The sequence below is a fragment of the Lithobates pipiens genome, unplaced genomic scaffold, assembly GCF_037356315.1.
Source record: "Lithobates pipiens isolate NorthernLeopardFrog02 unplaced genomic scaffold, aLitPip1_a1.2 Scaffold_13, whole genome shotgun sequence".
Lineage (NCBI taxonomy): Eukaryota > Metazoa > Chordata > Amphibia > Anura > Ranidae > Lithobates > Lithobates pipiens.
Window position 1 is genome coordinate 537,869,279 of NW_027507718.1, and position 27,010 is coordinate 537,896,288.

The 27,010-nt window shown below is 50.9% G+C and overlaps 1 protein-coding gene across 1 annotated transcript in view; it reads left to right on the plus strand.

Annotated features, from left to right (window-relative positions):
* Window positions 1-8,519: 8,519 nt before the first annotated feature.
* Window positions 8,520-27,010, plus strand: part of DQX1 (DEAQ-box RNA dependent ATPase 1) — a 38,256-nt gene continuing 19,765 nt past the window's right edge. The window contains exons 1-6 of the mRNA XM_077478246.1: window positions 8,520-8,716; window positions 9,254-9,587; window positions 10,113-10,306; window positions 15,847-16,225; window positions 16,342-16,584; window positions 16,876-16,972. Of these exons, the coding sequence (XP_077334372.1) occupies window positions 8,610-8,716; window positions 9,254-9,587; window positions 10,113-10,306; window positions 15,847-16,225; window positions 16,342-16,584; window positions 16,876-16,972 (1,354 nt within the window). The 5' untranslated portion in view covers window positions 8,520-8,609. The remainder of the gene's footprint in view (window positions 8,717-9,253; window positions 9,588-10,112; window positions 10,307-15,846; window positions 16,226-16,341; window positions 16,585-16,875; window positions 16,973-27,010) is intronic.

Here is a 27,010-nt window from a genome sequence, read left to right on the forward strand (position 1 = left end):
ATAGTAGGGGAAGATTCCTGGAGGAAGTACAGGGTACGGCGATGGTCCGATGGATAGCAGGGGAGGATTCCTGGAGGAAGTACAGGGTACGGCGATGGTCCCATGGATAGCAGGGGAGGATTCCTGGAGGAAGTACAGGGTACGGCGATGGTCCTATGGATAGCAGGGGAGGATTCCTGGAGGAAGTACAGGGTACGGCGATGGTCCGATGGATAGCAGGGGAGGATTCCTGGAGGAAGTACAGGGTACGGCGATGGTCCTATGGATAGCAGGGGAGGATTCCTGGAGGAAGTACAGGGTACGGCGATGGTCCCATGGATATCGGGGGAGGATTCCTAGAGAAAGTATAGGGTATGGAGATGGTCCCATGGATAGCAGGGGAGGATTCCTGGAGGAAGTACAGGGTACTGCGATGGTCCTATGGATAGCAGGGGAGGATTCCTGGAGGAAGTACAGGGTACGGCGATGGTCCTATGGATAGCAGGGGAGGATTCCTGGAGGAAGTACAGGGTACGGCGATGGTCCTATGGATAGCAGGGGAGGATTCCTGGAGGAAGTACAGGGTATGGCGATGGTCCTATGGATAGCAGGGGAGGATTCCTGGAGGAAGTACAGGGTACGGCGATGGTCCTATGGATAGCAGGGGAGGATTCCTGGAGGAAGTACAGGGTACGGCGATGGTCCGATGGATAGCAGGGGAGGATTCCTGGAGGAAGCATAGGGTACGGCAATGGTTCTATGGATATCGGGGGAGGATTCCTAGAGAAAGTATAGGGTATGGAGATGGTCCTATGGATAGTAGGGGAGGATTCCTGGAGGAAGTACAGGGTATGGCGATGGTCCTATGGATAGCGGAGGATTCCTGGAGGAAGTATAGGGTACGGCGATGGTCCTATGGATAGTAGGGGAGGAGGATTCCTGGAGGAAGTACAGGGTATGGCGATGGATCCAAGGATAGCGGGGGGAAGATTCCTGGAGGAAGTACAGGGTATGGCGATGGATCCAAGGATAGCGGGGGAGGATTCCTGGAGGAAGTACATGTTGTAATATATATATATGTGTGTGTGTATGTCCATGTATTTTATATATGGTGTTATATGGACACATACAGTACAAGATTGACCAGGCCAGATTTCAGTTGACTGAGCCAACTCAATTACACATATCAAAGGGGACTTGTTGACCAAAACGTTAAGGTGGTATCTGTTAATCTAATTGCGCATATTGAAGGAAACTTGCTCATGTAAATATGAAAGAATGTGAATTAGGGCAGTTTATGACTACAGCTGTTCATGGCGGGGGGGTCATCTTCTGCCTCGCTGAAAAACACATGGAGATCAAAGCATTTAATGGAAAGGGCCAATCAAATTGCTCAGCCATTCAATGTGTTGGGGATATAACATGGCCTTCAGTCTTGTCTGGGTGGGTGGTTATGAAGGCACCAAGGTCTAAGGAACATGAGGCTCTGAATATTTACTAGATTTGTAAGATTTACTCTGTTGTCTTGTGTCATCTGTTGCAAGACTTTGTTCTGTATTGGAAGTCAATAAAGTGCATCTCTCTGGAAGAATTGGTTTGCTGTGGAAGATTACTACCAAATAGAGGTCGACCGATATGGGTTTTTCTCTGGCCGATGCCGATGCCGATATTTAGAAATCATGGCGGCCGATAGCCGATATATGATGCCGATTTTTTTTGGGCCGATATGTTAGGCCGATTTTATTTTATTTATTTATTTTTAATCCCCCTTGATCTAACACACCTTTCCCACTGGGGCATTCTTCAGGCGCTTTTGGGCTAAAAATAGCGCCTGTAAAGTGCCTGCAAAATGGCTCCCCTGCAGTCTGCGTGGAAGTCCCGGGTGCTTTCACACTGAGGCGATGCGCTGGCAGGATCTTAAAAAAAAAAAGTCCTGCAAGCAGCACGTTTGGAGTGGTGTATACCCCTCCTCCACCACTCCTGCCCATTGATATGAATGGGCACCACTGCCGAAGCGCATGCAATGCGATTTGGCAGCGGTGCTTCATGGGCGCATTTAACCTCTTCCTTGGCCGCTAGCTGGGTTATATGTGCCCCACTAGCAGCCAAATAGCACCGCTAAAATGATGGTAAAGAGCCGCTAAAACTTGCGTTTTACCATCAACGTCTGCCCGCTCCAGTGTGAAAGCGGCCTTCATACGTGATACAGAAAATTTCTTACACTTAAAGCGGAGGTCCACCCTAAAATGGACCTTCCGCTCATCGGAACCCTCCCCCCCTCCGGCGCCACAATTGGCACCTTTCAGGGGGGAGGGGGGTGCAGTTACCTGGATAATCCAGGTAACTGCACCCACTTCCGGGATAGCTCTCTGCGGAAAGGGGCGTACATTACGCCCCTTTCCGCAAGTGCTCGCCCCCTTCCGCAAGTGCCCCGCTGCCTGCTGGGAAACACACAGATCCCGTCCTTATTGCGCAGCGCGGCTCACGCATGCGCAGTAGGGAACCGGGAAATTAAGCCGAAAGGCTCCATTTCCTGATTCCCATACCCAAGATGGCGGCGGCGGCAGCACTCGAGTGTCGATCTAGAGATCGGCTTCGGGTGCCGACATTGCGGGCGCGCTGGACAGGTAAGTGTCATTATTTTAAAAGTCAGCAGCTGCAGTATTTGTAGCTGCTGGCTTTTAAAAAAAAAAAAAAAAAACGCGGAGTCCCGGCGGACTCCCGCTTTAAACATTTATTAAACAAAACAAACCTCCAATCAGTTTACTTGTATGTATGATCTAGATTAAAAAAAACAAAAAACCTATATATTAAATAAAAACAGGTAGTCAAAACTTTTGGACAAAAAAAAAAAAAAAAAATGGGCTAACTTTACTGTTTTTATTTTATTTTTTAAATGGTGTATTTTTTTCCCAAAAAATGCATTTGAAAGACCTCTGTGCAAATGCCGCGTGACATAAAATATTGCAACAACCGCTATTTTATTCCCTAGGATCTCTGCTAAAAAAATATATATAATTTTTGGGGGGTCTAAGTGATTTTCTGGCAGAAAATACAGGATTTTTACTTGTAAGCAACAAGTGTCAGAAAAGATTTAGTCTTTAAATGAGAACTTCTACACACAGAGATGACTTCATTCATTCATTCAGAAGTGTAAACATTGTATCATTTAGTTCTTTTCTTGGCAGTCTGCCCAGAGAGGAGGAAAGTGTTGCTATGACGACTCAGACAACTCGCACTGACTTCTATACAGAAGTCATTTCAAAGTCCCGCTGTAGAATCGGCTTTTTATTAACACAATCGGCCGATGCCGATTATTTAAAAAACGGCAAATATCGGCCGATATATCGGTCGACCTCTACTACCAAACATCAGTTTGTAAATGGATAGACAACTGGCTAAAAGACAGAATTCAGAGAGTCGTGGTTAATGATTCTTACTCTGAATGGTCTAAATGTTATCAGTGGTGTACCCCGAGGTTCAGTGCTGGGACCCTTACTTTTTAATATCTTTATAAATGATATTTGGGTCTGGGATCAAAAGTAACATTTCTGTCTTTGCAGATGACACCAAGATATGCAGTGGAAGAACGTCCTTACAGGATGTCTCCAATTTACAAGCCGACCTCAATACACTGTCTAATTGGGTGACTATGTGGCAGATGAGGTTTAATGTTGATAAATGTAAAGTTCTGCACTTGGGGCCTAAGAATATACATCATACATACTAGGGGGAGTACAACTGTGGGGATCCATAGTGGGAAAGGATCTGGGGGGATCCATAGTGAAGAAGGATCTGGGGGATCCATGGTGGAGTAGGATCTGGGGGGATCCATGGTGGAGAAGGATCTGGGGGGATCCGTAGTGAAGGATCTGGGGGATCCATAGTGGGGAATGATCTGGGGAATCCATAGTGAAGAAGGATCTGGGGGGATCCATTGTGAAGAAGGATCTGGGGGGTCCATAGTGAAGAAGGATCTGGGGGGATCCATAGTGGAGAAGGATCTGGGGTTATCCATGATGGAGAAGGATCTGGGGGGGACCCATAGTGGAGAAGGATCTGGGGGGATTCATAGTTGAGAAGGATCTGGGGGATCCATAGTGGAGAAGGATCTGGAGGATCCATAGTGGAGAAGGATCTGGAGGGATCCATAATGGAGAAGGATCTGTGGGGATCCATAGTGGAGAAGGATCTGGGGGATCCATAGTGGAGAAGGATCTGGGGGGATCCATGGTGGAGAAGGATCTGGGGGGATCCGTAGTGGAGAAGGATCTGGGGGATCCATAGTGGGGAAGGATCTGTGGGGATCCATGGTGGAGAAGGATCTGGGGGGATCCGTAGTGGAGAAGGATCTGGGGGATCCATGGTGGAGAAGGATCTGGGGGATCCATGGTGGGGAAGGATCTGAGGATCCATAGTGGAGAAGGATCTGAGGGGATCCATGGTGGAGAAGGATCTGGGGGGATCCATAGTGGAGAAGGATCTGGGGGATTCATAGTGAAGAAGGATCTGGGGGGATCCATGGTAGAGAAGGATCTGGGGGGATCCATAGTGGAGAAGGATCTGGGGGATTCATAGTGGAGAAGGATCTGGGGGATCCATAGTGGAGAAGGATCTGGGGGGGATCCATAGTGGAGAAGGATCTGGGGGGATCCATAGTGGGGAAGGATCTGGGGGGATCCATGGTGGAGAAGGATCTGGGGGTTTTGGTAGATCATAAGCTCAATAATAACATACAATGCTGAGCTGCGGTCTCTTTCCTGTATAGGAGAGGTCTGGACTCCAGAGAGGGAGATATCATCTGTACAAATCATTAGTAAGACCTCATCTGGAATATGCCGTTCAGTTTTGGGCTCCAGTTCTCAGTAAGGATATCGGGGAACTGGAGAAAGTGCAGAGAAGGGCAACCAAACTGATAAGAGGCATGGAGGAGCTCAGCTATGAGGAAAGATTAGAGGAACTGAATTTATTCTCTCTTGATAAGAGGAGATTAGGGGGGATATGATCTCCATGTATAATATATAAGGGGTCCATATAGGGAACTTGGTGTCGAGTTCTTCACTTTACAGTCATCACAGAGGACAAGGGGGACTCTTTACATCTAGAGGAAAAGAGATTTCATCTCCAAATACGGAAAGGTTTCTTCACAGTAAGAGCTGTGAAAATGTGGAATAGACTCCCTGCAGAGGTGGATCTGGCCCAATCAGTAGATTGCTATAAGAAAGGTCGGGATTATTTCCTAAGTGTACAGAATATATCTGGATGACATTTATAGGGAAAGATGATCCGGGGAAAATCTGATTGCCTCTCGGGGGATCAGGAAGGAATTTTTTCCCCTGCTTTAGCAAATTGGATCATTGGCTCTGCTGGGGGTTTTTTGCCTTCCTCTGGATCAACTGTGTGTATAGAATTGGGTCTTTTTTCAACCTGACTAACTATGTAACTATGAAAGCACTTATAATAACGAATTAATTATCTACCCAGTATATAAAATATATCACTACAACGGTCCCGACATTTTCCTTATGTCACCTTCGCAATGTCCATGACTTCACCCAACACAGGAGAAATCAAGTCCATACTCTGTTGCCGCCGCTTAATAAAAGTCTCAGGGGCTTAGCGGCCCGTCGTTCTGGGCAGTGTCCACGCACCGGCAACAGTCCGTTTAATATTAAAAGAATTTAAAAGTCTAAATCTGTTACTCATGGCAGCTTCGGCTCAAAGTACCAACCATCTCCCTCGTCGGATGCCGGTCTCCGCCGGTGAGCCAGGCAAGGAATCCCCCGCAGGCAGATAATTCTCCATGTTGATTCTAGTGGTACCCCGAGGCTTGGAACTGACCACCTTTCCCCAGAAGTCCGGCCTCTGAGTGTAGGAGGCAGGCCTGCCTCTGCAATGGTGGGGTTTCTTGCTCCTCTCCTCTGCCTGTACGGCCCACCCTGCAACGGCGGCCTTCTTCTTCCGCGGAGCCTCTTCCGCAATCTCAGCAAAGGTTTCTCTGGCTTCAGAAGGGACAAGGTCCCTTGTGGTAGCCTGACCCCCGAAAGGACGATAGCGGTGCAATATTAACAGTCTCTTCAGTGGCGACACCCGCGGCCCAATTGTAGCGAAAGGCCTGGGGTGGGACAACAGGCTGCTCCACCTGGAACACGTAGTTCCCGCACTCGGGGGCATCTCGAGAACGGTCGGGGATTCAGCCCTTCACCCCTTCCACATAATATCCCGAGGGCCTCAACTTCACCTATGTTGCGCAGGGCGAACCTCCCCTGTGGCAGCAACCGGATGCCAGTATCTGTGACGTCCATCCCTGGTGTCTGCACACTCGCCAGACCCTTAAAGGACAAAACATTTTCAGGCTTTCTCTCCAAACTCCAAGAAAACAACCTCACCGCTTCTTTCCGCAACACACACTCGCGCAGTGCCTCGTGCGGGGGAAAAGGTCAGCTCAGACTCCTCCCACTGGGCGCCGGCTGCTGTAGATTTTCGCGGGCTTCTGATACAGGCTCCTCCCATGCTTACGCGCCTCAGTGAAAGTCTCTCCAAAGTGGCGCCGATCTCTGTGGCGCAGTTCGAAAAACACATTCTTCACCCTCTGTTCCAAGGCCCTGCGAGGTAACGGTAAATCCCGGACGAGCCCCCACGTGTAGCGCCCATAACCCGTAGCAGGGTGGCCATGACTGAATGGCCTTACCAGGCATACCATTGGAGGGCGGAAGCCCCATCAATCATCACTTCCTCCGCCTGATGCTCTTAACCACTTTCAGACCGGACCATTTTGCTGGCCAAAGACCAGACCACTTTTTGCGATTCGGCTTTAACTGACAATTGCGCGGTCGTGCGACGTGGCTCCCAAACAAAATTGACGTCCTTTTTATCCCACAAATAGAGTTTTCTTTTGGTGGTATTTGATCACCCCTGCGGTTTTTATTTTTTGCGCTATAAACAAAATTAGAGCGACAATTTTGAAAAAAACGCATTATTTTTTACTTTTTGTTATAATAAATATCCCCCAAAAATATATAAAAAAAACATTTTTTCCCTCAGTTTAGGCCGATACGTATTCTTCTACATATTTTTGGTAAAACAAATCGCAATAAGCGATTATTGATTGGTTTGTACAAAAGTTATAGCGTTTACAAAATAGGGGTAGTTTTATAGCATTTTTATTAATAATTTTTTTTTTTTTACTAGTAATGGCGGCGATCAGCGATTTTTATTGTGGCTGCGACATTGCGGCGGACACGTCGCACAATTTTGACACATTTTTGGGACCATTGTCATTTATACAGCAATCAGTGCTATACAAATGCAGTGATTCCTGTGTAAATGACACTGGCAGTGAAGGGGTTAACCAGTGGGTGGCAGTGTAGGGGTTAAGTGTTCCTAGGGGCGTGTTACTAACTGTGGGGGGGGGGTTGGGCTTTCATTTAGTGAACACTGATCTCTGCTCCAATCACATGAAGCAGAGATCAGCGTCACTAGTTGCTAGGCAGAACGGGGGAAATGCTGTTTACAACGGCATCTCTCCGTTCAGCCGCCCCGTGAGACGATCGCGGGTATGCCCGCGGCGATAGAGTCCGCGGGACCCGCGACCGGACTCACGGGGGTCTCGACCAGCACACGAGCGCGCCGCAGATGGCAGGGCGGCAAATTTAAAGGGACGTACCTGTACGCCCATTTGCCTGCCCGTGCCATTCTGCCGACGTACATCGGAGTGCGCCGGTCGGGAAGTGGTTGAAGGGGGAAATTTTATTTATTTTTTGTAAAAAAAAAAAAAAGCCATTTTATTGATTTGTTTTGTGTTGCATTTTAGTATAGATATGAGAGGTGAGGTCTCTGCGGCCTCCGGCTCTCCTATATAAGAGAACCTGTCAGGATTTTCTTCTGTTACAGGAGATGTTTACATTCCTTGTAATCGGAATAAAAGTGGCATCGTTTATTTATTTTTTTCAGAGGACGATTTCAAAAATAAAAAGTAAAATAAATAAGAAAAAAAAATGTAAATATTGTAAGCGCGCCCCGTCCCGCCGATCTTGCTCGCAGAAGCGAACGCATACGTAAGTCCCGCCCACATATGTAAACGGCGTTGCAAACCACATATGTGAGGTATCGCCGCGATCCGCAGAGCGTGACAGAAAGTATGGCAACGACCTCCATTTTATTCTCTAGGGTGTTAGAAAGGTAATAAGTCATTTTATAGCAAAAACAAACAAACAGATTTTAAATTGTAAACACCGAAACTCATAAAGAGGCTGGGGGGGGGGGGGCTGAAGTGGTGAAAGTTGTGATAATTCTACACCTGGAGGGTACTCTCCCCATTATATTCACTCCTCTCCCCTCCCCCCTCCACACTCTGCTGTCTGCAGTACTCTGCCCTGTCACACCCAACATGGCGGACGGGTCTCCGGGAAAATGGCGGCTGTGTGACGTTTTACCCTCTCTCTCTCTCTCTGCCGAGAACTTTCCCTCCAGTGTCCGGACATTACTCGGGTGACTGTCGGTCGCTGCTCTTCCGTCGGATCTGGCGGGTCGGGAAATGTGGGATTCGGGGGGGGACAGAAAATAATTTTAATAAGGGCGGAAGTGTCTCCTCGTGAGGGCGGAAGCCCGTGGAGTTCAGGCGGAAGTGGATGTCAGTGAGGGCGGAAGTACCCGTGAATAAGGCGGAAGTGGGTGTCAGTGAGGGCGGAAGACATGGAAGATCACTCAGCCACCCAGAAGTGACACCCTGTGAGATGTATGTGTGATGGGGACGGTGGGGGGAGGGGACAGCCCTCTGTACAGAGTAGCCAATTAGAAGTCGGCTCTCATTGGTCAGGGTGTGAAGTCAGATCTGATTGGTAGTGAGGGAGAGCCCATATATAATAATAATGGATCTTCTCTGACATGGAGATCCTCAGGATCCCTAATTCTTATCCCAGCTTTCACTTGCTGCATGCTTCTACCAGATCGGTCTGTCCCCCGGGGCCCCTCAGTGATAGTCATGTCTGTCCCCCGGGGCCCCTCATTGATAGTCATGTCTGTCCCCCGGGGCCCCTGAGTGATAGTTATGTCTGTCCCGGGGCCCCTCAGTGATAGTCATGTCTGTCCCCCGGAGCCCCTCATTGATAGTCATGTCTGTCCCCCGGGGCCCCTCAGTGATAATCATGTCTGTCCCCCGGGGCCCCTCAGTGATAGTCATGTCTGTCCCGGGGCCCCTCAGTGATAGTCATGTCTGTCCCGGGGCCCCTCAGTGATAGTTATTTCTGTCATGACTCTCTTCTGTTGCCCTCAGGATGGAGTCGGAGAAGGTTCCCTCTGAGGATCGGGATGAGGAGGTCCCCTCGGAGGATCGGGATGAGGAGGTCCCCTCTGAGGATCGGGAGGAGGAGGAGGATCGGGATGAGGAGGAGGTGGTGATTCTGGAGGATGAAGATGAGGGGAAGGAGGACGGAGATCTGGAACAGAACCCCTTTGATGGTCTCCCCTTCTCCTCCCGCTATTACCTTTTCCTGGCCGGGCGCCGGATGTTGCCGGTTTGGGGGGTGAAATACCAATTCCTGGAGAGTCTGCAGGGCAGCAACATCGTCCTCGTCAGCGGAGAGGCGGGGTCTGGGCGGAGCACACAGGTAACTGTCATACTGATCCTTCTAGATGTGGGGCCCCTGTCTGTGCCAGGAGTGGGGAGCCCAGTTACTGCTCTATCATGGTGTGTCAGGGTCTCCAGGGGGCGCTATAATGGGTTCTGTCTGTATCTTCAGTATGTGTGGCTGGTGGGGCCCCTTAATATCCCGGTGTTTGGGGGTACAGGGCCCCTTAGTGTCCCGGTGTTTGGGGGTACAGGGGCCCCTTAGTGTTTGGGGGTACAGGGGCCCCTTAGTGTTTGGGGGTACAGGGGCCCCTTAGTGTCTCGGTGTTTGGGGTACAGGGGCCCCCTAGTGTTTGGGGGTACAGGGACCCCTTAGTGTCCCGGTGTTTGGGGGTACAGGGGCCCCTTAGTGTTTGGGGGTACAGGGACCCCTTAGTGTCTCAGTGTTTGGGGGTACAGTGTGTATGTCAGGAAATATACCAGGTGAAGGGTGCTCACTCGGGGTGTATGTTGGGGTATGCGGGGCCCCTGTCCCCCATGTCATGTGACCTCTGTGTCCTCTCAGGTTCCTCAGTGGTGTGCGGAGTTCGCTCTCTCCCAGGAATACTCGGAGGGCGCCGTTATCTCCTCCCAGCCTCACGCTGCCGCCGCCTTCAGCCTGGCCGTCCGGGTGGCGGATGAGATGGACCTGAACCTCGGCCATGAAGTCGGCTTCTCTGTCCCTCATGAGGACTGCACCACCCCCAACACCATACTGAGGTGAGCCGGGGGCCAGCACTGACACATGGGGGGTACTGGGGGGGTAAGGGGAGGGGGGTGGCACAGTCTGAGTACAGAAGTCCTTCTTCCTTCAGGGACAGTCCTGGCAATACAATCTTCCTGGGCCCCGGGTCCCCAGACGGGTCCTCACATCCCCCGCCTGTCAGTTCATCATACATGGATCTCCCCGCACACCTACCTCCCCTATTCCCACTTCCCGAACCAGGGTGGCCAGGCTGCTGTCTGACCCAACTCCTCCCACTTCCATCAACTCCTCCCACTTCCATCAACTCCTCCCACTTCCATCAACTCCTCCCACTTCCACCAACTCTTCCCACTTCCACCAACTCTTCCCACTTCCCCAACTCTTCCCACTTCCCCCAACTCTTCCCACTTCCCCCAACTCTTCCCACTTCCATCAACTCTTCCCACTTCCATCAACTCTTCCCACTTCCATCAACTCTTCCCACTTCCCCCAACTCTTCCCACTTCCCCCAACTCTTCCCACTTCCATCAACTCTTCCCACTTCCATCAACTCTTCCCACTTCCCCCAACTCTTCCCACTTCCCCCAACTCTTCCCACTTCCATCAACTCTTCCCACTTCCATCAACTCTTCCCACTTCCATCAACTCCTCCCACTTCCATCAACTCCTCCCACTTCCATCAACTCCTCCCACTTCCATCAACTCCTCCCACTTCCATCAACTCCTCCCACTTCCATCAACCCCTCCCACTTCCATCAACTCCTCCCACTTCCATCAACTCCTCCCACTTCCATCAACTCCTCCCACTTCCATCAACTCTTCCCACTTCCATCAACTCTTCCCACTTCCATCAACTCTTCCCACTTCCATCAACTCTTCCCACTTCCCATCAACTCTTCCCATCAACTCTTCCCATCAACTCTTCCCATCAACTCTTCCCATCAACTCTTCCCATCAACTCTTCCCATCAACTCTTCCCATCAACTCTTCCCATCAACTCTTCCCACTTCCCATCAACTCTTCCCATCAACTCTTCCCACTTCCCATCAACTCTTCCCATCAACTCTTCCCACTTCCCATCAACTCTTCCCACTTCCCATCAACTCTTCCCACTTCCCATCAACTCTTCCCACTTCCCATCAACTCTTCCCACTTCCCATCAACTCTTCCCACTTCCCATCAACTCTTCCCACTTCCCATCAACTCTTCCCACTTCCCATCAACTCTTCCCACTTCCCATCAACTCTATCCACATCCCTGAGCTCTTCCCACTTCCCCAAACTCTTCCCTGAGCTCTTCCCCAAGCTTTTCCCTCTTCCCTGAACTCTATCCACATCACCGGACTCTTACCAAGCCTGCCATCCTATCAGGTGGATGTGTGGACAAGGGTGGCCAGGCTGCTGTCTGACCCATCTCTTCCCACTTTCATCAACTCTTCCCACTTCCCCCAACTATTCTCACTTCCTCCAGCTGTTGCCACTTCCCCAATCTCTATCCACATCCCCAAAATCTTCCCTGAGCTCTTCGCTCTTCCCCGAGCTCTCCTCAAGCTCTTCCCCGAACTCTATCCACACCCTCAAGCTTATCCCCAAGCTCTCTCCACATCCCGAGCTCTTAGCTCTTCCCCGAGCTCTCCTCAAGCTCTTCCCTCTTCCCCAAGCTCTTCCCCGAACTCTATCCACACCCTCAAGCTCTTCCCCGAGCTCTCTCCACATCCCCGAGCTCTTCCCTATTCCCTCTTACCCGAGCTCTATCCACTCTATCCGCCCCAATCTACATTCTGTGCCATTGTACTCCCATCCATGCCCTTACCTTAACCCTACCGCCATGACCCAACAGCCCTTACCACAACCCTACCGCCATGACCCAACAGCCCTTACCACAACCCTACCGCCATGACCCAACAGCCCTTACCACAACCCTACCGCCATGATCCAACAGCCCTTACCACAACCCTACCGCCATGATCCAACAGCCCTTACCACAACCCTACCGCCATGACCCAACAGCCCTTACCACAACCCTACCGCCATGACCCAACAGCCCTTACCACAACCCTACCGCCATGACCCAACAGCCCTTACCACAACCCTACCGCCATGACCCAACAGCCCTTACCACAACCCTACCGCCATGACCCAACAGCCCTTACCACAACCCTACCGCCATGATCCAACAGCCCTTACCACAACCCTACTGCTATGATCCAACAGCCCTTACCTTAACCCTACTGCCATGATCCAGCAGCCCTTACCTTAACCCTACCGCCATGATCCAACAGCCCTTACCTTAACCCTACCGCCATGATCCAACAGCCCTTACCTTAACCCTACCACCATGACCCAACAGCCCTTACCATAACCTTAACCATAACTGTACAGCCCTTACCACAACCCTATAGACCTTAATCTCGCAGCCTTAACCACAACCTTACCGCCACAACCCAGTGCCCCTTGCCATGAACCAATGGCCATAACCCTACCACCATGACCCAACAGCCCTGGCCATAACCCTACCATCATGACCCAACAGCCCTTACCTTAACCCTACTGCCATGATCCAACAGCCCTTACCTTAACACTACTGCCATGATCCAACAGCCCTTACCTTAACCCTACTGCCATGATCCAACAGCCCTTACCTTAACCCTACTGCCATGATCCAACAGCCCTTACCTTAACCCTACTGCCATGATCCAACAGCCCTTACCTTAACCCTACTGCCATGATCCAACAGCCCTTACCTTAACCCTACTGCCATGATCCAACAGCCCTTACCTTAACCCTACTGCCATGATCCAACAGCCCTTACCTTAACCCTACTGCCATGATCCAACAGCCCTTACCTTAACCCTACTGCCATGATCCAACAGCCCTTACCTTAACCCTACTGCCATGATCCAACAGCCCTTACCTTAACCTTACCGCCATGATCCAAAAGCCCTTACCTTAACCCTACTGCCATGATCCAAAAGCCCTTACCACAACCCTACCGCCATGACCCAACAGCCCTTACCACAACCCTACCGCCATGATCCAACAGCCCTTACCACAACCCTACTGCTATGATCCAACAGCCCTTACCTTAACCCTACTGCCATGATCCAGCAGCCCTTACCTTAACCCTACCGCCATGATCCAACAGCCCTTACCTTAACCCTACCGCCATGATCCAACAGCCCTTACCTTAACCCTACCACCATGACCCAACAGCCCTTACCATAACCTTAACCATAACTGTACAGCCCTTACCACAACCCTATAGACCTTAATCTCGCAGCCTTAACCACAACCTTACCGCCACAACCCAGTGCCCCTTGCCATGAACCAATGGCCATAACCCTACCACCATGACCCAACAGCCCTGGCCATAACCCTACCATCATGACCCAACAGCCCTTACCTTAACCCTACTGCCATGATCCAACAGCCCTTACCTTAACACTACTGCCATGATCCAACAGCCCTTACCTTAACACTACTGCCATGATCCAACAGCCCTTACCTTAACCCTACTGCCATGATCCAACAGCCCTTACCTTAACCCTACTGCCATGATCCAACAGCCCTTACCTTAACCCTACTGCCATGATCCAACAGCCCTTACCTTAACCCTACTGCCATGATCCAACAGCCCTTACCTTAACCCTACTGCCATGATCCAACAGCCCTTACCTTAACCCTACTGCCATGATCCAACAGCCCTTACCTTAACCTTACCGCCATGATCCAAAAGCCCTTACCTTAACCCTACTGCCATGATCCAAAAGCCCTTACCATAACCTTAACCATAACTGTACAGCCCTTACCATAACCCTATAGACCTTAATCTCGCAGCCTTAACCACAACCTTACCGCCATGACCCAGTGCCCCTTGCCATGACCCAATGGCCTTAACCCTACCACTATGACCCAGAGGCCCTAGTCATTCCTTTGCAGTGTACTTGGCCATGTGGAGGTACAGTTGTGCTCAAAAGTTTGCACACCCTGCCATAAATTGTGACATTTAGGCATTAATATTGAAAATATGACTGATCATGCCTTTTGTTTAAGGATAGCAATCAAATGAAGCCATTTATTATGACATCATTTTTTGATCCTTTTTAAATCATAATAACATAAATCACCCAAATGGCCCTGATAAAAAGTTTACATACCCCGCAGGCACACACAGGTTAAAATGGCAATTAAAGGTTAATTTCCCACATTTTGTGGCTTTTTATATCACAATTAGTGTCTGTGTATAAATAGTCAATGAGTTTGTTATCTCTCACATGGATGCACTAAGCAGGCTAGACACTGAGACACGAGGAGGTAGAAAAGAACAGTCAGAAGACCTGCATAACAAGGTAATGAAACTTTACAAGGATGGAAAAGGATATAAAAAAAAATCCAAAGCCTTGACTATGCCAGTCAGTACTATTCAATCGTTTAATAAGAAGTGGAAAATTTGGGGATCTCTTGATACCAAGCCAAGGTCGGGTAGATCAAGAAAGATTTCAGCCACAACTCCACAGGAACTGTTCCGGGATACAAAGAAACCCCCCCCACAGGTAACCTCAGGAGAAATACAGGCTGCTCTGGAAAAAGACGGTGTGGTCGTTTTTAAGGAGCACAATACGATGATACTTGAACAAAAAAGAGCTGCATGGTCAAGTTGCCGGAAAGAAGCCTTTACTGCACAAGTTCCACAAAAAAGCCCGGGTACAATATGCCCAACAACACCTTGACACGCCTCATTGGGCAGATCAACCATGCCGCTCCTTTTTGTTCAAGTTTCATTAAATTGTGCTCCTTAAATGCATCCACACCGTCTTTTTGGAGAGCAGCCTGTATTTCTCCTGAGGTTACCTGTGGGGGGGGGTTTTTCTTTGTATCCCGGGCAATTCTTCTGCCAGTTGTGGCTGCAATCTTTCTTGGTCTGCCTGACCTTGGCTTGGTATCAAAAGAGCCCCACATTTTCCACTTCTTAATAATGGGCTGAACAGCACTGACTGGCATATTCAAGGCTTTGAATATCTTTTTATATCCTTTTCCATCTTTGTAAAGTTCTATTGCCTTGTTACGCAGGTCTTTTGGCTGTTCTTTTCTACCTTCTCATGGCTCAGTGTCTAGCCTGCTCAGTACATCCATGTGAGAGATAACAAACTCATTGACTATTTATACACAGACACTAATTGTGATTTAAAGAGCCACAAATGTGAGAAATGAACCTTTTAATTGCCATTTTACCCCCCTGTGTGTGTGTGTGCCAAGGCCAAACATTCCAGGGTATTATCAGGGCCATTTGGGTGATTTCTGTTATCTTTGAGATTGAAAAAGGATCCAAAAAAACGATGTGATAATGAATGGCTTCATGTGATCGCTATCCTTAAATAAAAGACATTTTTTTTTTTTTTGGCACGATCATATTTTCAATATTAATGGCGAAATGTCACAATTTCTGCCAGGGTGTGCAAACTTTTGAGCAGGACTGTATGTGGCTGTGTAGATCCACCCTCCAGGTTGGTGTGGTGGTCAGTCTATCTGGCTCTCCATGTTTTCTTCTCCTGTAGGTTCTGCTGGGACTCTCTGCTCCTCCAGGAGCTGACCTCCAACCCTCTCATGCAGTCGGCCAGCGTGGTGATTCTGGATGAGGTAGACGAGCGGACTGTGGCCACCGACCTCCTGCTGGGCCTCTTTAAGGACATCATTCGACAGAGAGCCGGCCTGCGCCTGGTGGTCATGACCTCGCCGGTTCTGCAGCCTCGCCTGCTGGAGTTCCTTGGGTCGGGTACGTCGGTGGTGACGGTTCCGGGCCGGGATCACATGCCGGATGTGGTGTACCGGCCATCTCAGTCACATGACCAGGTGATGGCGGCCTGTCACATGGTGCTGGATATCCACCGGAGGAACGAGCCGGGGGACGTGCTGGTGTTCCTGGCCAGTGAGGAGGTGTGTGTGTGATTGTATGATGGGGTGTGTGTGTACCCCGATATATGTATGACGGGGGTTGGGGTGTGTACCCAGATACCAGGAAGGGGTGACGGATGTCGGCTTCTCCTTCACAGGATGTACAGCGGTGCTCGGCGGCGCTCCTCACCGAGTCCGTGTCCCTGAGTCCCAGTCTGGGCTCCCTGCTGCCGATGGCTCTTCTCCCCAGTGCTGGATCCTCTATACAGAGCGTGTACGAGGCGTCCCATGGCGACTCCGACTACCAGCGCCATGTCTTCCTCACAACCACCGTGGCCGAGTTATCCTTCTCTCTGACCGGGATCAAATTCGTCATTGATACCGGGAGCGAGGTGCAATCTGTGAGTATTAATGACTGAAATGTAATGACACCAAGACTGGCCCTTTCCTCCGCCCACTATGGGATGAAAGGGACCTCCCCCGAGGAGCTATGGTGATATCCCACTACAACAATGTCAGTATGGCTCTCCTCTATGGGATACAGCGGGATTGGGAGAGCACACCTAGTGAGCGGGACATGGCTCTCCTCTATCAGATATGGGGGGAGGGGACACTGGGTCTGGCCTATATAGTGCTTTGCCAACATGTAGCTCTGTGATGTTCGTTATCTTCTCTGACGTCTTCTCTTCCAGGTTTATAATCCCCGAATTCGTGCCGATTCTCAGGTCCAACGTCTGATCAGTAAATCCAGAGCTGAGATCCGGAGGATGAGAGCGCAGGGACCTGATGGTAAGTAAATAATGAGGTGTCACAGTATGGGGGTGTCCCATGGGTCTTCTTCATATGGGCAAGATTGGCATCACATAGGAGGTCCAGATGAAGCCTTCAGGAGGGAGCCTTTTCCACTACCCAATGAAAAACCATCTTGTATCTCTTATCATCTTCTCTTCTGTATGAGGGTCCCAGTGCCTTGTCTTCTGTAGGAGGGTCTAGTGGGGTTTTGTATATCAGGCAGTAGACTTGATGGATCCTCAGCCGATTTCAGGCGGTAGAGCAGACGGACCCCCAGCCGATTTCAGGCGCTAGAGCAGATGGACCTTCAGGCGCTAGAGCAGGTAGACCCCCAGCCGATTTCAGGCGCTAGAGCAGGCGGACCCCCAGCCGATTTCAGGCGCTAGAGCAGGCGGACCCCCAGCCGATTTCAGGCGCTAGAGCAGGCGGACCCCCCAGCCGATTTCAGGCGCTAGAGCAGGCGGACCCCCAGCCGATTTCAGGCGCTAGAGCAGGCGGACCCCCAGCCGATTTCAGGCGCTAGAGCAGGCGGACCCCCAGCCGATTTCAGGCGGTAGAGTAGACGGACCCCCAGCCGATTTCAGGCGGTAGAGTAGACGGACCCCCAGCCGATTTCATGCGGTAGAGTAGACGGACCCCCAGCCGATTTCATGCGCTAGAGTAGACGGACCCCCAGCCGATTTCATGCGCTAGAGTAGACGGACCCCCAGCCGATTTCATGCGCTAGTGTAGACGGACCCCCAGCTGATTTCATGCGCTAGAGCAGACGGACCCCCAGCCGATTTCATGCGCTAGAGCAGGCGGACCCCCAGCCGATTTCATGCGGTAGAGTAGACGGACCCCCAGCCGATTTCATGCGGTAGAGCAGACGGACCCCCAGCCGATTTCAGGCGGTAGAGTAGACGGACCCCCATCCGATTTCAGGCGGTAGAGTAGACGGACCCCCAGCCGATTTTCATGCGGTAGAGTAGACGGACCCCCAGCCGATTTCATGCGGTAGAGCAGACGGACCCCCAGCCGATTTCATGCGGTAGAGTAGACGGACCATTCTGCGAGGCTCCAGTTGGGTACAGGTGTACAGGACATACAGAAGGGGCTCATAGGGTACAGGTGTAGAGGTCTCTTATTGTTTTCCCTGTCCTTGTTGACTGTTCGGGATAGTGAGTCACCCTTTATATGGCTGTTGCAGTAAATCTCCCGACCTGCCCTGGTCCTCCCTATCTGAGCTGCCAACATCGATCAGTGACTCACACCCTCCATGATAACCGCTGATAGTGCCGCTCTGTCTCCTCATTTCCCCGTCACGTCATTCCAGACATCGGCCATAACTTCAATATCCTCCATGAAATCCTAGAAATACAAACCATAACCAGCACCGTTCTAGATCCTCCACCACCAATCATTCTGTTACTTCTTGGTTTAACCCTTCTGTGTTGGAACCATTCACCCTTCATCTTGTGTGTCGGGCCCCTCTGTGTCGGGCCCCTCTGTGTCGGGGCCCCTCTGTGTCACACTCTTCTGTGTCGCACTCTTCTGTGTCGCACTCCTCTGTGTCGCGCCCCTTAGTAGGACCTTTTTGATTAGAAGGTCATAAATCGCATTTTGCCCTCAGGGGTTAAATGGACTTGGACCTCCTCAGGGGCAATGGATGAGTTGGTAGCTTCCAGTTGTACAGATCTGTTTCTGCCCCGGCACAGCTTCCTCCCCTTGTTACTGTGGGTTTGGGTAGGATCTGGTGACCCTTTGGGAGTCTTTCATGAATGGCCATATGTACTACAATAAATTCATTGTCCTGTTTTTAAAGGGTCACTTAGTCTAATGTTAATGTACATCTCCAATAACTGCCCTTTTAGGTTACGGAAATGCTGAAATTTCTTTCATGGAGAGTAAGCTACCGCAGGCTCCCTATCCTTACTCCCCAGATATTCCCTGTGCTTGCGTTGGATGCCCCCCTCATTATATTCAGGCAGGTTGATTTGCCTCTGCTCTGTAGTCTTTGGTAGACTGGCTCCACCTAGTGGTCCGATAGGGAGCCTCATTCTGAATTCTCTACATGTCCCTCCATTCTGTATATCCTTCCACCTGCTTACACCATTTCAGCTAGGACCTGATAGGTCCTGGTTGGCATTGCACACGTTCTCCCTATATCCCAGACCTTGCACTCTTTGGGTGCAGAGAGCTCTTCCTTGGTGCCCACTTAGGCTCCTGTAGAACCTTGTGGCCATCCTGAGCCCTTTCCTTCTAAATAAGAAGGTTCCCCTTCTGGGATTTAAATCCTCATTCTGTTCCCGTCAGAAGAGGCACTTTGGATTCTTCTTCCATGTGGGAACAGGGTAGCTTGGAAGCCAGTCTTCTCTTAGTCTTTTAGTTACGTGAGACCTTCTAATGTATCCTATCATGTCTTTTCGACCAGCACAACCTCTCTCCTTTTGCTCCCTTAGATGTTAGGAGTCAGGCATAACGTCTTTGGCCATGTCCTCCTTGGAACCTGCCCCCGTCTTGTGTCTTAAGTCTTAAATCGATGGAACCAGCCACGTCTGTCAAAGCCTCTTTTCACCGGGAAGACTTTCACATCCCCATTTTTCCAGTATCGTCGTCAATTCCTGCACTTAGCTATGGACCCTATCTTCTGCAGCTTGAGTTTTCCTCAAGATTGTGGGATATCTGTACAATCTCATGTTGAGGGAGCAGTCGGCACATGTTCTGATCAACATCGTAGCTCCTACCTGAATCTTCTTCCTTGTCTGCTTTGCAGGATGAGATGGTGGGTGTTCCAGCGATCCTCATATCACTGAATTGGACCGGGCAGGTGTGGCACTTCCACCTACATTATTTTGGTAGATGCCTCGTGGTCTCCTGCCTCTGGGACCTGTTTACCCCCCCCTCTCCTTTACGATCGCTGGCATTAATGCCATGGCTGTTAAATTCCAGGTTCTTAGAGACAGGGGCATCTCTGGATCTGTGAAGGTTAGGAAGTCTATTTCGCACATGGAAGGCATACTTCACTTGGTGCGAGAAGAGAAACTCATCCTTAGTAGATTTCTCAATAGTACAAATGATGTCCTTTCTGCAAATAGGTCAAGAGCAGCATTTGGCATCAAAAAGGGTTAGGTCTCTGCACTTGCCATCTTCTTGCAGAGAACACTATCCCCCAATTATTTAAGACCTTTGTGCAGGGTGTCTCCCATATGGCTTCCCCTGTGTGCCTCCCAGTGACTCTTTGGGGGTCTGAATTGGGTTCTCTTAGCACTTCAGAAATCACCTTTTTGAACCCATTCAGGATATTCCCCCCTTTCCACTCCAACTTCTGTGGTTCCTCATTGCCATCACCTCTGTGAGACGATTGTCTGAACTGGGGGCCTCATAATGGAAAGAACCCCTTCCAGTCTTGCAACGACAAGGTGGCTCAGGACTTGTTTTGAGTACTTTTGTCCTTTCACTTCACCTAAGACATCTTTCTTCCATCTCTCTGTCCGGCTCCAATTCATCAGAAGGAGATCTTCCTCCATTGGATGTAGTTTGTACTGTACAGGTTTTTATGTCCCTTTTATCACAAAACATAATAAAGAATACAAGAAGGAAAAAAAACGTAAACTAGGATGACAACGCCCCTCCCTTCTTCATCCTTTCAGTTCTATATGTTTTACCAGATGGATGTCCGGACCTCATCTAAAACCAGCTTCAGGTATATGGCCCTTCAAGTGGATGTCCGGACCTCATCTTATCCTAGCTTTGGGTGTAAGGTCCTTCAGGTGGATGTCCAGGCCTCATTTGATACCAGCTTCTGGTGTAAGGTCCTTCAGGTGGATGTCCAGTCCTCACCTGATACCAGCTTCTAGTGTAAGGTCCTTCAGGTGGATGTCCAGTCCTCATCTGATACCAGCTTCTGGTGTAAGGTCCTTCAGGTGGATGTCCAGTCCTCACCTGATACCAGCTTCTGCTGTAAGGTCCTTCAGGGGGATGTCCAGGCCTCACCTGATACCAGCTTCTGGTGTAAGGTCCTTCAGGTGGATGTCCAGTCCTCACCTGATACCAGCTTCTGGTGTAAGGTCCTTCAGGTGGATGTCCAGTCCTCACCTGATACCAGCTTCTGCTGTAAGGTCCTTCAGGGGGATGTCCAGGCCTCACCTGATACCAGCTTCTGGTGTAAGGTCCTTCAGGGGGATGTCCAGTCCTCACCTGATACCAGCTTCTGGTGTAAGGTCCTTCAGGTGGATGTCCAGTCCTCACCTGATACCAGCTTCTAGTGTAAGGTCCTTCAGGTGGATGTCCAGTCCTCATCTGATACCAGCTTCTGGTGTAAGGTCCTTCAGGGGGATGTCCAGGCCTCACCTGATACCAGCTTCTGGTGTAAGGTCCTTCAGGGGGATGTCCAGTCCTCACCTGATACCAGCTTCGGGTGTAAGGTCCTTCAGGTGGATGTCCAGTCCTCACCTGATACCAGCTTCTAGTGTAAGGTCCTTCAGGTGGATGTCCAGTCCTCATCTGATACCAGCTTCTGGTGTAAGGTCCTTCAGGGGGATGTCCAGGCCTCACCTGATACCAGCTTCTGGTGTAAGGTCCTTCAGGGGGATGTCCAGGCCTCATCTGATACCAGATTCTGGTGTAAGGTCCTTCAGGTGGATGTCCAGGCCCCATCTGATACCAGCTTCTGGTGTAAGGTCCTTCAGGTGGATGTCCAGTCCTCACCTGATACCAGCTTCTGGTGTAAGGTCCTTCAGGGGGATGTCCAGTCCTCACCTGATACCAGCTTCTGGTGTAAGGTCCTTCAGGTGGATGTCCAGTCCTCACCTGATACCAGCTTCTGGTGTAAGGTCCTTCAGGTGGATGTCCAGGCCTCACCTGATACCAGCCTCTGGTGTAAGGTCCTTCAGGGGGATGTCCAGTCCTCATCTGATACCAGCTTCAGCTGTAAGGTCCTTCAGGGGGATGTCCAGTCCTCACCTGATACCAGCTTCAGCTGTAAGGTCCTTCAGGGGGATGTCCAGGCCCCATCTGATACCAGATTCTGGTGTAAGGTCCTTCAGGTGGATGTCCAGGCCTCATCTGATACCAGATTCTGGTGTAAGGTTCTTCAGGGGGATGTCCAGGCCTCATCTGATACCAGATTCTGGTGTAAGGTCCTTCAGGTGGATGTCCAGTCCTCATCTGATACCAGCTTCTGGTGTAAGGTCCTTCAGGGGGATGTCCAGGCCTCATCTGATACCAGCTTCGGGTGTAAGGTCCTTCAGGGGGATGTCCAGTCCTCATCTGATACCAGCTTCTGCTGTAAGGTCCTTCAGGTGGATGTCCAGGCCTCATCTGATACCAGCTTCTGGTGTAAGGTCCTTTAGGTGGATGTCCAGTCCTCATCTGATACCAGCCTCTGGTGTAAGGTCCTTCAGGGGGATGTCCAGTCCTCATCTGATACCAGCTTCTGGTGTAAGGTCCTTCAGGGGGATGTCCAGTCCTCACCTGATACCAGCTTCTGGTGTAAGGTCCTTTAGGTGGATGTCCAGTCCTCATCTGATACCAGCTTCTGGTGTAAGGTCCTTCAGGGGGATGTCCAGGCCTCATCTGATACCAGCTTCTGGTGTAAGGTGCTTTAGGTGGATGTCCAGTCCTCATCTGATACCAGCTTCTGGTGTAAGGTCCTTCAGGTGGATGTCCAGGCCTCATCTGATACCAGCTTCGGGTGTAAGGTCCTTCAGGGGGATGTCCAGGCCTCACCTGATACCAGCTTCGGGTGTAAGGTCCTTCAGGGGGATGTCCAGTCCTCATCTGATACCAGCCTCTGGTGTAAGGTCCTTTAGGGGGATGTCCAGTCCTCATCTGATACCAGCTTCTGGTGTAAGGTCCTTCAGGTGGATGTCCAGTCCTCACCTGATACCAGCTTCTGGTGTAAGGTCCTTCAGGGGGATGTCCAGGCCTCACCTGATACCAGCTTCTGGTGTAAGGTCCTTCAGGTGGATGTCCAGTCCTCACCTGATACCAGCTTCGGGTGTAAGGTCCTTCAGGTGGATGTCCAGTCCTCACCTGATACCAGCTTCTGGTGTAAGGTCCTTCAGGTGGATGTCCAGTCCTCACCTGATACCAGCTTCTGGTGTAAGGTCCTTCAGGGGGATGTCCAGGCCTCATCTGATACCAGCTTCTGGTGTAAGGTCCTTCAGGGGGATGTCCAGGCCTCATCTGATACCAGCTTCTGGTGTAAGGTCCTTCAGGTGGATGTCCAGTCCTCACCTGATACCAGCTTCGGGTGTAAGGTCCTTCAGGGGGATGTCCAGGCCTCATCTGATACCAGATTCTGGTGTAAGGTCCTTCAGGTGGATGTCCAGGCCCCATCTGATACCAGCTTCTGGTGTAAGGTCCTTCAGGTGGATGTCCAGTCCTCATCTGATACCAGCTTCGGGTGTAAGGTTCTTCAGGTGGATGTCCAGTCCTCACCTGATACCAGCTTCTGGTGTAAGGTCCTTCAGGTGGATGTCCAGGCCCCATCTGATACCAGCTTCTGGTGTAAGGTCCTTCAGGTGGATGTCCAGTCCTCACCTGATACCAGCTTCTGGTGTAAGGTCCTTCAGGGGGATGTCCAGTCCTCACCTGATACCAGCTTCTAGTGTAAGGTCCTTCAGGGGGATGTCCAGTCCTCACCTGATACCAGCTTCTAGTGTAAGGTCCTTCAGGTGGATGTCCAGTCCTCATCTGATACCAGCTTCGGGTGTAAGGTTCTTCAGGTGGATGTCCAGTCCTCACCTGATACCAGCTTCTGGTGTAAGGTCCTTCAGGGGGATGTCCAGGCCTCATCTGATACCAGATTCTGGTGTAAGGTCCTTCAGGTGGATGTCCAGGCCCCATCTGATACCAGCTTCTGGTGTAAGGTCCTTCAGGTGGATGTCCAGTCCTCACCTGATACCAGCTTCTGGTGTAAGGTCCTTCAGGGGGATGTCCAGTCCTCACCTGATACCAGCTTCTAGTGTAAGGTCCTTCAGGGGGATGTCCAGTCCTCACCTGATACCAGCTTCTGGTGTAAGGTCCTTCAGGTGGATGTCCAGTCCTCACCTGATACCAGCTTCTGGTGTAAGGTCCTTCAGGTGGATGTCCAGGCCTCATCTGATACCAGCTTCTGGTGTAAGGTCCTTCAGGGGGATGTCCAGTCCTCATCTGATACCAGCTTCTGGTGTAAGGTCCTTCAGGGGGATGTCCAGTCCTCATCTGATACCAGCTTCTGGTGTAAGGTCCTTCAGGGGGATGTCCAGTCCTAACCTGATACCAGCTTCAGCTGTAAGGTCCTTCAGGGGGATGTCCAGGCCCCATCTGATACCAGATTCTGGTGTAAGGTCCTTCAGGTGGATGTCCAGGCCTCATCTGATACCAGATTCTGGTGTAAGGTTCTTCAGGGGGATGTCCAGGCCTCATCTGATACCAGATTCTGGTGTAAGGTCCTTCAGGTGGATGTCCAGTCCTCATCTGATACCAGCTTCTGGTGTAAGGTCCTTCAAGGGGATGTCCAGTCCTCATCTGATACCAGCTTCTGGTGTAAGGTCCTTCAGGGGGATGTCCAGGCCTCATCTGATACCAGCTTCGGGTGTAAGGTCCTTCAGGGGGATGTCCAGTCCTCATCTGATACCAGCTTCTGCTGTAAGGTCCTTCAGGTGGATGTCCAGGCCTCATCTGATACCAGCTTCTGGTGTAAGGTCCTTTAGGTGGATGTCCAGTCCTCATCTGATACCAGCCTCTGGTGTAAGGTCCTTCAGGGGGATGTCCAGTCCTCATTTGATACCAGCTTCGGGTGTAAGGTCCTTCAGGGGGATGTCCAGTCCTCATCTGATACCAGCTTCTGTTGTAAGGTCCTTCAGGGGGATGTCCAGTCCTCACCTGATACCAGCTTCTGGTGTAAGGTCCTTCAGGGGGATGTCCAGGCCTCACCTGATACCAGCTTCTGCTGTAAGGTCCTTTAGGTGGATGTCCAGGCCTCATCTGATACCAGCCTCTGGTGTAAGGTCCTTTAGGGGGATGTCCAGTCCTCATCTGATACCAGCTTCTGGTGTAAGGTCCTTTAGGTGGATGTCCAGGCCTCATCTGATACCAGCTTCGGGTGTAAGGTCCTTCAGGGGGATGTCCAGGCCTCATCTGATACCAGCTTCTGGTGTAAGGTCCTTCAGGGGGATGTCCAGGCCTCACCTGATACCAGCTTCTGGTGTAAGGTCCTTCAGGTGGATGTCCAGGCCTCATCTGATACCAGCCTCTGGTGTAAGGTCCTTTAGGGGGATGTCCAGTCCTCATCTGATACCAGCTTCTGGTGTAAGGTCCTTTAGGTGGATGTCCAGGCCTCATCTGATACCAGCCTCTGGTGTAAGGTCCTTTAGGTGGATGTCCAGTCCTCATCTGATACCAGCTTCTGGTGTAAGGTCCTTTAGGTGGATGTCCAGGCCTCATCTGATACCAGCTTCTGGTGTAAGGTCCTTTAGGGGGATGTCCAGTCCTCATTTGATACCAGCTTCGGGTGTAAGGTCCTTCAGGTGGATGTCCAGGCCTCACCTGATACCAGCCTCTGGTGTAAGGTCCTTCAGGGGGATGTCCAGTCCTCACCTGATACCAGCTTCTGGTGTAAGGTCCTTCAGGGGGATGTCCAGGCCTCATCTGATACCAGCTTCTGGTGTAAGGTCCTTCAGGGGGATGTCCAGACCTCACCTGATACCAGCCTCTGGTGTAAGGTCCTTCAGGGGGATGTCCAGGCCTCATCTGATACCAGCTTCGGGTGTAAGGTCCTTCAGGGGGATGTCCAGTCCTCATCTGATACCAGCTTCTGGTGTAAGGTCCTTTAGGTGGATGTCCAGGCCTCACCTGATACCAGCTTCTGGTGTAAGGTCCTTCAGGGGGATGTCCAGGCCTCACCTGATACCAGCCTCTGGTGTAAGGTCCTTCAGGGGGATGTCCAGTCCTCATCTGATACCAGCTTCTGGTGTAAGGTCCTTCAGGGGGATGTCCAGGCCTCACCTGATACCAGCTTCTGGTGTAAGGTCCTTCAGGGGGATGTCCAGTCCTCATCTGATACCAGCTTCTGGTGTAAGGTCCTTCAGGGGGATGTCCAGGCCTCATCTGATACCAGCTTCTGGTGTAAGGTCCTTCAGGTGGATGTCCAGGCCTCATCTGATACCAGCTTCTGGTGTAAGGTCCTTCAGGGGGATGTCCAGTCCTCATCTGATACCAGCTTCTGGTGTAAGGTCCTTCAGGGGGATGTCCAGGCCTCACCTGATACCAGCTTCTGGTGTAAGGTCCTTCAGGGGGATGTCCAGTCCTCATCTGATACCAGCTTCTGGTGTAAGGTTCTTCAGGTGGATGTCCAGGCCTCATCTGATACCAGCTTCGGGTGTAAGGTCCTTCAGGGGGATGTCCAGGCCTCATCTGATACCAGCTTCGGGTGTAAGGTCCTTCAGGGGGATGTCCAGGCCTCACCTGATACCAGCTTCGGGTGTAAGGTCCTTCAGGGGGATGTCCAGTCCTCATCTGATACCAGCTTCTGGTGTAAGGTCCTTCAGGGGGATGTCCAGGCCTCATCTGATCCTAGCTTCGGGTGTAAGGTCCTTCAGGTGGATGTCCAGTCCTCATCTGATACCAGCTTCGGGTGTAAGGTCCTTCAGGGGGATGTCCAGTCCTCATCTGATACCAGCTTCGGGTGTAAGGTCCTTCAGGGGGATGTCCAGGCCTCATCTAATACCAGTTTCGGGTGTAAGGTCCTTCAGGGGGATGTCCAGTCCTCATCTGATACCAGCTTCGGGTGTAAGGTCCTTCAGGGGGATGTCCAGTCCTCATCTGATACCAGCCTCTGGTGTAAGGTCCTTCAGGGGGATGTCCAGGCCTCATCTGATACCAGCTTCGGGTGTAAGGTCCTTCAGGGGGATGTCCAGTCCTCATCTGATACCAGCTTCTGGTGTAAGGTCCTTTAGGTGGATGTCCAGTCCTCACCTGATACCAGCTTCTGGTGTAAGGTCCTTCAGGTGGATGTCCAGGCCTCACCTGATACCAGCTTCTGGTGTAAGGTCCTTCAGGGGGATGTCC